The sequence below is a fragment of the Xiphophorus couchianus genome, chromosome 18 (assembly GCF_001444195.1).
Source record: "Xiphophorus couchianus chromosome 18, X_couchianus-1.0, whole genome shotgun sequence".
In the NCBI taxonomy this organism is placed as follows: Eukaryota; Metazoa; Chordata; class Actinopteri; order Cyprinodontiformes; family Poeciliidae; genus Xiphophorus; species Xiphophorus couchianus.
This window is the reverse complement of record NC_040245.1, coordinates 7260652-7273142: the sequence shown is the minus strand read 5'-3', so window position 1 is coordinate 7273142 and position 12491 is coordinate 7260652. Positions and strand designations below refer to the sequence as shown.

General features: G+C 35.0%; 1 protein-coding gene across 3 annotated transcripts in view; it reads right to left on the bottom strand.

Annotated features, from left to right (window-relative positions):
- The window catches only part of cadm2b (cell adhesion molecule 2b), a 159195-nt gene that overhangs the window by 3587 nt on the left and 143117 nt on the right, over positions 1-12491 (bottom strand). For 2 of the 3 annotated variants that reach the window (XM_027999094.1, XM_027999091.1), the window contains one exon: positions 3968-3994. The exons of the other annotated variant lie outside the window; for it this stretch is intronic. In XM_027999094.1, coding sequence (XP_027854895.1) covers positions 3968-3994 — 27 coding nt within the window. The remainder of the gene's footprint in view (positions 1-3967; positions 3995-12491) is intronic. 3 annotated transcript variants of the gene reach the window in all.

The window sequence follows — 12491 nt, the reverse complement described above, 5'->3', positions numbered from 1 at the left end:
TGAAATAATAGGAATCTTAGATTTAATGGGAAAAAATCTATAGATCCTGGCTTATTTAAATTTTTATGGACAAATGGCAAGCTGTTTAAGGTAGGCTAACTGCCGACAGCCTTAAAGAAAAGTGATAACACACAGATAAACTGTCATGGATAAAACAAACTTATTATGTGTAGAGTAGTGAGACTTGCAGAAACAATGAGGTTATGTCATCAATCAGAATGCTGGCAATTTTCTTTTTGTGCTTTGAAGTACAATTTTTGACACAAATGGTAATTCTCCACTGTGGTTAACTACAAGCAGACTGGACTCACGACAGTACTTTTTAAAATCCCTCAACTGTGTGCCAGATTTTTGGGTGTACAAGCTCCTGCTCCTAGACAACAGTTTTCCTGGCCTCCTCATCCTCATTGAATAAACTACTCTACAAGTCTTCACTTTATGAATATTTTTGCCATTATTATTTTTATTTTGGGTGGACATTGGGTTATGTACTAATGACTGAGTTTGAAGTGTCAAATTCAACTTTAAATTGCAGTCATAAATGTAATAACCAGAACTCAACTATAGAAGAATGTTTGTAAAATTGCTGTGTGCCTATTAAACTAGTGACTAAAACAATCAACAAATCTTCCTGAACTGTACAAATAATTTCAAATACAACCACAAATCTCTATAAAAAGCTACCATAAAGAAGAAATGTTTTTATATTGCCAGAGTTGAATGTGCTCATTGTATACTTCTTGTTTATTGTTGCATTTTTTTCAGAAAAGAATGCATATTTAGGTTTCTGAACAGAAAACGAGCACAGCATTTTTCAAGCTTCTGTATAATGCCCCGGTGTCTGTCCTATTACAAACTGAGCGCCTGTGTCTTTATGGTGCACCTCTTGTGTTCTCATTATCTCAACCTGATAAATAGCCATGGCTCATGCTCAGTTTTGCAAAGTGACCCTGGGAAATGACGGTAATATTAACAAACCCTGTAAACACAAAAGATTTTTACCATCCCAAAATACGAAACTTGAAAGAATGAAGTTGTGTGTCATGCTTCTTTTTTTTAATCCCATGCATTTTAAATACAATACAGGGACTCATGAGCTACAACATCAGGTTTTGACACAATGATCACGTTCCAAAGTAACCTGAGTTTGGTTAGATGTTGATGAGTATAATGATTCGTATCAGTGAATCCACTGTCAGCAGATGGCATAAGCAAATATCATGTGACATGTTCACATTCGCTCTCATCACTGAGAAAATTATTGTTTGGCACTTCCTTACAAAACACAAACTGGAATGGGCAACCACATGTACCCAAACAGGCTCTGTAAATGTTAACATGTCACCAGTAAATCCTTTCTTATTTCCATCCTGAGCTAAAAAAAACAAGACTTGAAAGGCAAAATTAAGAAAAAGGCCACAAAAGCAGCAGAATGACATGTAATACATCACAGAAAACCACAACGGAAAACTAAAGAGTGCCAATACCACAAAACAGCTGATGGGGCAACTTTTCTGGCTCCGTTACCAGTTATACAGAAGCGCACTTTTGATTTTTTGTAATTAATGCAATGTTTATTTACACCCACTGCCTGCATGGATAATGTTATATTAATTTGTCATATATTATGATTTCATTTAGTCTTGTACAATATTCGACCTCAGTGTTTTTAAAAACACAAATTGGATGAATAAGTTTGAGTTTGTGAATTTCTTTAAATCGGCACAGGTAAAAGCAGATTTCTTTGTATAACCTGTTTCTTTCAGCAGGTGTGCAATCTCATCTGAACTCTGGTGTGTAGACAAGTAAACTTCGGTCCAAATACAAACCTGCATCACAATTTGATTATAATTTACAATGTTGTAAAGTTTTTTTTTATTATTTCTTTTATTATTGTTACATTTGTCTCATGTGGAGAGTGGAGTGCTGAAGAATCTTCTGTGTTCCACATTATGGACCAGAAGGGCTGGCTTCAAAACAGATCAACACCATGGTACTAACACCACCACATTTGACAGTGTTATTAGGATGTAAATCCTACTTTAACTCCTACATTTTCCTCATCTTATCAAATAACTAATGTCTATGATTTATAACCATAACACTTTACTCTAAAGGACTTCTGACTTGTCTATGTAGGCAACTGTAGGTTCATTTGCGCATAATTAAAATTATGGTGCACGAGCTTCTTTCTTGATTGGCACCCTCAGTTCAAAGTGATGTTAAACTTGATTCATCGTTGACAGCAATACTCCTGCAGTTTTTAGTTTAAGGTGGCTTGAGTCTGAGTAGCTCCTGGAATGTTCTTGAACATCCTCACATTTTATCTAAGGATGAGAGTTTGGATCAGGTGCTAAAACCCTTCACACAAGTGGGTGCACCAATAAGACAATGATCCCAAACACATGAAAACTAGTTTTGGAATGGATCAGACTTCTAGTATTGCTTGATCTCAGCCTTTTTTTTTTTTTTTTACAATGTGTGGATTATAATTAAAAGCTGAATCTATGCTGGTCAAAGAGTTGTGCCTAGAAAAGTGGTCAAATATTCAATGAGAAGCATGTCTGAAGTGTAGTAATAGTTTCAAAAGAATCTGTGGTCAGATTGTAACTTGCTAAAGGACGTATGACCACATATGAATGGGAGTGCAGGCACAGCATTGCATGTACAATTTTGAGCCTTGCTTGTTTTTAAAACTCACCAAAAATGTATGCTGTATCAGCATTCCTTTCTGGATATGTACTGTACTGCACTGTATCATGTCCAATAGTAATATGGCATTATCCAAGAATATAATTTTTGTTCCTCAATTTAAATATTAAAAATATTTTTTGTCTGCTAACATCAGGTTGTCATGCAACTTCTGACTGATGATATTTCAAGGATATTCTAACAGTATGAAAATGCATATGTTAATTTGTCATATTATTGAAAGGATTACAATGTAAAAGTGATAATACACTGCTTGATTTTTCAGTTAACTTGATTACATAGCTCACTCATTTTGTTATTTAAAAGACATTTGAAAAGCATTTCCTTAAAATACCGCCTTTCATAACGATGTTACTTAGCAACGGAAATTATGGTGCTATTACATTTCCTCAAGTACTTTTCATGGCACTCCATTGACAATAAAGCTTGGCTAATTGCTTTACAATGTATATTAAGCACCAAGCAAGCAGTGCTAATGTGACAGTCTGAGGCGTCGAAAATTTCTTGGCGTCGTTTTAACATGAGCAGCATTCCATCTGAGGACAGTGAGTCACTGCTGTTGATTTGGCATATGCCACTAAATCTCATTCTAGAGTCGCGGATGATCACAAAAGAGTCGACATATGCTACATGACACCAGCCACTTTTGGTTCTATGCATCTCTTGGAAAACTGCAGTCACTTTGGTTTAGCCGCTCATAAAGAAACCAGCAAATTACCTTGCAATATTTTGGCTGATCTGATGTTAAGTGACATTGAGAAAATAACCCTATTGTTGTACTAATTTTACTGTCCATTTAGTTTAAACCTAAAGCACTCATGTTAGATATGATTATGCGATAATTACTGTATCAAGTAGATTTATACTAAAAAAACCTAACGCATAGTCAACAGAAATATCTCTGCAAAATCCATAACATGAACAGACTCCACAAATAATTTATGAATTTCCTTTCCATTTTTGTATGCTCAATGATACACTTAACAACACTATCACACAAAGGTCCACTTTTTCCTCTCTGAGGTATAACTTAGTATGAAAAAGGCAAACCAAAATACCAACATGTTGTGTTATAACGTATGCAGTCCGTGGTATGAATAGAGAGAAAGCGTCTAGTGTCAGCAGAGCGAGCATCCATGCATGTTGATGATTTGGCTCATGCAGGGTGAGGCCATGATGTGTCCTGACCCAGAGCCAGTTCCAGCATCACACACACTAATTCTGGCTTGCAATGATCATCCATTGGGATATTTACCTGTTGTAGGCCCTGGAAAGTCTTTGGCTGTTGCCATGGTTGTAGACAGTGACAGCAGTGGGAAAAGATGAGGGGAACAACACCATGATATAAAAGGTGACCACAGGTTTCAAAGCAAAACGTAATAGCTTAGCATGATCTTGGGTTTTGTTTAATTGAGTGCGAAAGTGACAAAAAGGAAAGTTTGCTGTCGTGCTGAGCTAGAATGAAGAAAAATTATCCCCAGGTGAGCAACAGAAGATAATGTTATATACATGTTCTTACATAACTCAAAGTACATGTTTAGTATTCTACCCAACATTAGCAATGAGGAATTAAATTCACGAGTTTCCCCTTCTCTTCATGGAATACGTAAGGCCTGTGTACACGCCACAAGAAGCAACAAAATTGTTTACCCATTCAAGTTGGCAAAAACAATAGTGCTTCTTCTGTTGACGATATTTTTAACTTCACAAGACACTCAATTAAATTACCCCAAGGAAGGCCAAGTCAACCATTTACCACACTCACAAATTTCTGACCAATTGCCCAATGGTTGTCAGGGGCTACAACAGTAAAACAAACTGCCAGGGGCAACAATAGTAAAAAGAACTGCCATGCTTATGTGTCGGGAACAAACTGTAAGAACTTCCAAACCAGTGCTAATGTCATATCTTTCAGCTCTGTGAGAAAGGATACATTTCTTGGTTCTTGCAGAATGCACAGGCCTTTAATCTCTTAGAAAACCTTTCTTTATTGAATCCAAATTTTGGGTTTGTGCTATTCAGACAGAAGTGTGGTAGTTTTAACCAACCAATAGGGCAATTGTGACCTTATCTGTTGGGTTGAAGAAAAGTCTGAAAGAACCCTCCCTATTCAAAAGTCGCCATTTTTAACCTACTGAATGACCTGACACATATTTACAGAACCTTTTTAAATAGGAAATAGTTAGATAGTAAAATATTTCTTCATAATAATGTGCAGATCTTATTTGAATGAGTTTGCTTTCTTTTCACGTAACAATAGCATTTTACAGACTAAGTAGTGGACACAAGCTAGTGCTAGTGCTAGTGGTAGCTACTGTCAGTAGCACCTAGTGCTAGGTATGATTTTGTGATTCTGTCTTTGTGGTCTGGCTAATATCGAGTAGATCTATAAGATAATGTCAGGTGTTTCAGACTGTTGTCTGCAGTCTTCTTTTGTGTTTTTACTGCATTGCTATTTAAATTGTTGGAGTAGATATTTTTCTAGTCAGTACTGTAACTTTCCTATATCTTCAACTTCAACAACATAAGGCTATAGTAGGGATTTATTCTTTTCTCCTCCCAAGTATCTACAAAACAAGACATTAAGTTTCTAGTACATCATCCATATGTAGAACTGCATCTTTGGCAATTTTCTTTTCAAAGATAAGCTCATAGTCACTACCCACTAACTTTACTCAGTCCACTTCCTGTACAAGAATTTTTATACTAAATTGACAATGACACCTTTGAAACTAATTTATTGGTTTTGCAAGAGCTTCACAAATCCAACTTTGCATTGTGCTAAGCAAAAGGGCAAAGCCTTCACCACACAGCCACAAAAGAAAAGATATCTGTCTTGTGCTTCCTGGAAAGTAACCATTCAATATGAAAACAGAACAGCTTTCTGTTTTCATGTCAAGCCCAGCAATGCTCTCTAGGTTATAGTATTTTATCCTGACATATATATATATATATATATATATATATATATATATATATATATATATGTAAATAAAACATCACCTTTATTTTATTGTCAATGTAACATTTTAAAATCTTTGCATGTTCAGTGCTGTACTCCACATGTAGCATCTTTAAACACAGCATTAACCTCATCCTGCAGTATTGGTCTGCAAGAGCCTTTTTGTTAATACCCTCTGCACAATTTTGTAGAACTTTCTTGTCTTGATGTTCTCTTTAACCAGGCTTTTACATCGTATCATACATATCTTTTAAATACTGGGTTGCGACTGAATGTCTGGTTGAATGTCAAGGCTGATCAGAAAAGCAACAGGACAGAGCAAATCCTTGTTGCATACGGTAATAATTTGTGCAGAAAGCAGCTTTCAGTGGGCCTCTAGTTCTCTTCTAAAGTCCAAATGAGAGTTGGATTAAAGCTCTCAGTATATGATGATTTTTATTTAGTTATTTATTTATATATTTTGCATAGCAGCGCACATAGTCTTCCTTAGTCATAGGCAGAGAACAGATTCATCACTCTATTTTTATGGTCTTGAGTGACTGTTCAGTCAATCTGTGCCTGGGGCTTGGTACCTTTCTTTGAATGCTCTGCATATGTTTTAGGTCATATGTCTACTTATCCTTGTCTCTATAACATATCTTTAGAGAAAAAGCTCTGATGTTGTGCTGAGGACATAGCAACTTGACATTATTTTCCTAATAATTAAGTTCCAGCATTGTGAACTATGAACTATATTCTAAAGCTGGCATGGCTTCCTGGAATGTAAGACGACAAACACACCGGATGACTCTGATTTACAAGGTTCTTATTGGCTTGGATGCTACTTATTTATGCACATTTCTTCTGAGAAATAAAAGTTGTTATGACATTCTGTGTCTCTATGTGTCTCTTGTGCAGAAGCGCAGGCATTCAGTTTCTCTGCCCCCTCTTCTTGGAACAGCTTCCAATGTGAACAGAAACTGTCAGAACTTGTTTTACTGAATGCTTTCTACTTCATCTTAAGAAACCAAGAATGGAAATCCTTCAAACAGTGCCTGTGTTTTAAATCTTAAACTGTTACTGTTTAAATTTGAAATAGTTGCACTTCCTCTGTCAAATTGACTAGACTTTATACATTTTTAATGTTTGTTTTGTTATTGCTGCTTATTTGTCCTGTCCACCCCTAATCCACCATATCTTGCAAAACTATTCTTAGCACTTAAACTTTAGTCACCATTTTGCATATTACAACCAAAAATGTCAATGCATTTGAATAAGATCTAGTGACGGATCTATTGTAAGGTAGAAAAAAAATAGATTATCAGGAATATCAGGAAAATGCGACATATATTTATTCAGCTCCCTAGTAGAATCAGGTTTTTTTTTATTTATAGCTGCAATTGTTTTGAGATAAGATTTATACATCTAAAGTTTAAACTCTTTCCGCTATTCTTCTTTGCAAATCAATTTAAGCTCCAACAGACTTAATAGTATTTGTGAAAACCAAATTTGTGTCTTGCCATAGATTCTCTTTTAATTTTTACAAAATAGATTGAACAGAGCTCCTTAAGATGGCTAAAGGTTGAGATATTCTTTGACAACTTAACCCTGTGTTAGATTTCTTCACATTATTTTTCACTTTTTATCACAATAATCCAATTTTTATTCGTAGAAAATATAGAAAAGGGGTGCTTTTTTTAAAGTTCTTCATGCTGGCAAAGTTGGTGTAGATTAAAGTTGTGACAGCAACGTTTCCTTGTAAACCATGTGTTGGACATTATTGTTTTAGGTTTACTACAGGTTCCTCATTTCAAACATATAAGCCATTTTTCTGGGGTTGCTAAAATCCAACATTTTGATTTTCTTTGCTGCAGTCGATTCAATTTTGCAAATCATTTCAAATGGTTAAAGTAGCCTTGCAAATGTTCCTTCACTATGTTTGACAAATCCTAATGACAAACAGAATTTATTTCACTAAAAGCATCAGATAAAAACAAAACCTTTGGTTTTTTTACTAGTAAATGTACCATTGTTCCAATCAAAGTTTATGACTTGTTTATCAAAATGTACTGCATCTGAAATCTTTCTTCATTATTTATGTTTTCCCATTATAAGAGAAAAGCTGTTTTGACTATCAAGGTAAGCATTTATCATATTTTACCTGCAGAGTGCTCTTGTGTATCAGAATGAAAAAGTCATGCATAAACACTACTACACTAATAACATTCAGAGATATAAACCAAAGCTTGCACATGGATTATATGATTTTGGCAATCATTGTAGCACAAGTGCATGCTTATTGATTTGTTGAACAGGTAGAAACCCTTCAGCATAAGAACACTCCAAACAGCTTGAGTTTTCTATTTTCCGCCTCTGCAAATATATTTTTATTTGTGCAGTCATTTGTGAATATTAAATAAATAATGTGATAACTTGCTCCTGTAATATCTGAACTAATCTGGAACAGTGTAATAAAACAGTTCTGTGTATAAAAAGGGAAAGCGAAAAGGAGAGCACATTGAATTCATCATCTGAAACAAGTCTATTTTCTAGCTCATAGCTTGGTTGTTAGCTCATCAATCATCAAGTGTGTGCTCAGTATCATGTTTGTGAGTGCATGAAGAGTTGGGGCCTTGGTGAGGGTGTAAGTGTCCCTGTTAATGCCGCTCTGAGTAAACTGATGAGGGAATCTCTGCATTACAAAAATTAAAAATTGACAAATGGAAGGTTGGTCATGCTTCGAAAATGTAAAGTTACTGGAGTCAATTTTATAGGTTATCACAAAAAAAGGAAATGTTTAATTTTGTCTTTGCTTGTTTTTGTAATAAATACTGTTAGTTCCAGAGAATTAACATTATTAATTCTCATAACAATGTTAAATCAGTAGTTTTCAAATGGTCGTTTCATTTATTAGAAAAAACGATCTCGCCCTATGTAAAACAGTTATTGCCCCCCTTGAGTTTTCACATCCAGCTCAATTATTAGCTGATCTGTAGAAAGAGGAAATCCTTTAAGTAGTGCCTGAGAATATGAAGCTGTCTAAAATGAGATAAGATCTTCTCAAAAAATGGATAATTTGCTGTATCTGTAAACCATGAAGTCTGCCCCTGCCCTGAAGAACAATATCAGGCTATCAGTTCATGACCTTCAGCCCGTTCCCATTGGGTTACAGCAAGACACAGGAGACATGACCTTTTACAAGCCATTCAAGTTTAAAAACCCCCCAGTGCTGCTGAATTAAATAATCACCATACTTTGTCCACTTCAATTCAAAAGACTCATTGCCAGTTATTGCCATTGCTTAACGGAAGTTGTTGCTGTTGAGGATTGCACAACCAGACACTAGATTACTTTTCCACATGGGCTTAGTGTAGCTTGAAGACTGATTTTACCCTATCAATCTCAAATTATTATTTGTAAATTGTGTTTCGGGTTTACTCAGGTTCTTTTTGTCTGATATTAACATTTGTTTGATGATTTGAGACATTTAAATGTGACAAACAGAAAAAAAAACAAGTATGTTTGGGGCAAATACTTTTAGAAGTAGAAGAGTTCAGAGTTTATTTAACACACATTCAAGTTTATTAAGATGAAATTGTATATTCAAAAACAAAGTGATATGAGGGTAAAACGTAAACAAAATGAGCTACAGCTTCATAGGGATTTCATCTTTATTTAGGAAAACTAATTTTTATACAGCTTCAAAGTCTTGTATCCAGTGTTTCTTATTGTGCTTGGGATGGTTTATTACAGGCAGTATTTTCAGACAGTGATAAATTGTGCTTGATGGATGACATTTATGGCTCCTCAGCTTCCCTGTCATTAGCAAATTAGGTTTAGAGGCTGAGATGATCCGAAAAGACCTGGCAAGAATTCAGCTCATCACAATGTAGCCCTGAAGAATGAGTGTCATCATCAGTGGAAATGAGTCTGTCAAACACATCTTTTACCTGCTCGACTCGATTTTTCATTTTTCCAAGTAACTAGGACCTCGGTGTGTGAGGGTTACTGAGAGATGTACTTCACATTTCTTTAGTTGATTGTGTAAGACTTAAAAAGCTTCTGAGCATATAAAAACCTTGCAGTACTAGTAAATTCAAAAAGTTTTTAAAAAAAATCTGAAATAATTCTTAAGCAGCAGCTAAACTTTGAAATGTGACAAAGGACTCACCAAAGGGCAGCAGGTATGATATGATAATATAGACCGCACTATGTCCTCTTTAAGCATACTCTTTGAATAACAGAACAGAGCACAGAGATAACATGATTTGAAAGAAAAATAGTGCCACTTCTTTGTCCTTATCCTAAAGCTCTTCTAAATCTCCCAAAGATCCTGATATGCATCAAGTAATGACTTGTGAGGCGAGAAACTCCCCTATGTCGAAGGAGGTTCTTCTCAAAAACAAAGTGCTCTTGTTTAAAATTTGTATTCATTGATTAATTTAATAAAACCTATAAACAGAAGAGAAAGGCAGTGATGATTTATTTCCTGCAACATAGTATCTGCTTTTTCAACCCAGTGATTGTCTTGAGACTGCAATGTCTTTTCCTGAACTGCAACTAAGCAAAATTTTACACTCTCATCCTCCGATAGCACAAGGTTTAGCAGTGAGCTAGACTTCAGATAATTGTGTTGACCATCACAAAGAGGTACACAATAATAAAATTATTAACTTAGAATGTTCATTCCCATAGCTATGTTAAAATAATTATTAAATAACTACAAGAGCCTTTGCATTTTACCTCGACATCAACACACCTGTGCTCCCCACTCAATTAATACAAAGTACTCAGACACTTCATGGCTTGAGGTCTCCTCTAAACATGGGGGTAAGGCCTTTGTAAAAACTATAAAAAAATGTAGGTATGTCCCGATTAATGGATGATCAAATTTTATTAGTGAATGAGATTTTCTGTTTTAGGTTCCCTATTAAATAAAGTACGGTAGATAAAACTGTCTGTGTTTCAGATTCTGAAAAGTGTCTTTACTTAAGGTACTTTATGTTTTCCTGATACCTGACAGTTTTTTTTTAAATACATACTGTACACAGAACAAAATATTTTTATTAGGCAATACATATTGAGATACAGAGCTGAATAAAAAAAAAGCTTACCCTCTTGTAGGCTCTTGCTTTTTTTTGTTCAAAATTAAATGTTTTAAATCAACACACAAATTTTAGTACTGCATAGCACCCTGTTGTGAAATCATGAATTAATTCAGTTTCACACCACACACTCAGGCCTGATTATTGGCTGAGCTGTAGAATCAAGAAACTACTTAACTATAAGCTATCTAACCACACAAAGTAAACTGAAAAATTTCAAAAAGCAACAATGTCCAAATAAGGATATTCAAGCACAGATGATAACATCTAACACTATGAAAAGGCTTGAAAAGCCATCTCTGTGACTCAGGGATTCCATGAACTATAGTTCATATGGTGAATAATCCCATTGGGCCACTAATATAACTCCAGGTTCGGACTGACAACTTATCCAGGAGGACACAAATGAACCTTGAACTACACCTAATGTTCTGCAGGCTTCACTTCCTTTTGTTAAAGTGATTGTTCTACTCAATAACCCAGACAATACGAAACAGACTAGGTAAACCAACCTGTCTAAAAGAGAGAAAAAAGTTTTATACCAACAGTTAAACATGGTGGTAGTAGTGGGATGGTGTGATGCTGCTTTAGGACATTGCTGTAATTGATAAACCCATAAATTCTGCTCTTTATTACATTATCCTAAGAGTGAATATTTGACAGTCAGTTCATGACATCAACTGATTACTCCAAATATACTTGGAATATACACTAGGACAATCACCAATCTCGTCCCCATCTAAATGGCAAAAATAAAAAAAAATACTTGGAGTACTCTAGCAAGAGGCTCAACTTAATCCAATTGAGGTGCTGTGACATTACATTACACAAAAACTTGTATCCTTGCAAACCCCCCAATATGTCCGGGTTGAACAACTCTGTGAAAAGTATTGGGGATAAGTCCTCAGCGATGTAAAAGACCGATTGTCAGTTATTAAAAAGCGTTTGATAGCAGTTGTTCATGTCAAAGGTGACACAATCAGAAAATTTGGTTTTGGGGGGGAATTACATTTTCACAAAGGACCAGAATTGTTTATGTAGCTTTTTTCCCCCTTATTTAATCCTAAGCATTTGAAAACTGAATTTTATATTTACTCAGATTATCTGTTGTTACAATTGACCTGAGCTGAACTGAGACCTTTAAGTGTGACAAAAAAGCAAAAGAAAAACAAATCTGGCAGAGAATAAATACTTTTTCACAATGATTTAGATGCTGATGAAGAACTCTAAATGCACACACATGTAAATGTGTTATTCACAAATGACATGGTGCATGGAGGAAGCAGAACAATAATTAGGTCAGTTTGAACTAGATTGAGTAGATGGTAGAAGTGAAATGACATCCTACAATATCACACTTATTAATAAACTACTAAATCAAACCTCAATATTGCTGTTCAGTTTTAACCAGACCAAGAATACTTTATGTCTTAATTTCTCAAGATTGCACATGTGCATTTTATGCCTAAAATATGCTGCAACTTCGTTAGTTATATATAAATTCTTTAGCTAAACAGTTTAAAAACCTTTCCACTTACATGAAACATGAATTATTAGTAACTTACAACAAGGTGTATTTTTATTCAATTTACTACATTTCTTTATTACAGTAGTTTCAGATATTTTTAATTATGTACTTTTTTGTTATATGGCTTTCAGGGGGTATCAAACAAATTCTAGGAGATACTGAAGTTATTGGAAAGCTTTTCTATCAATAAAAAGGGAGATAATGC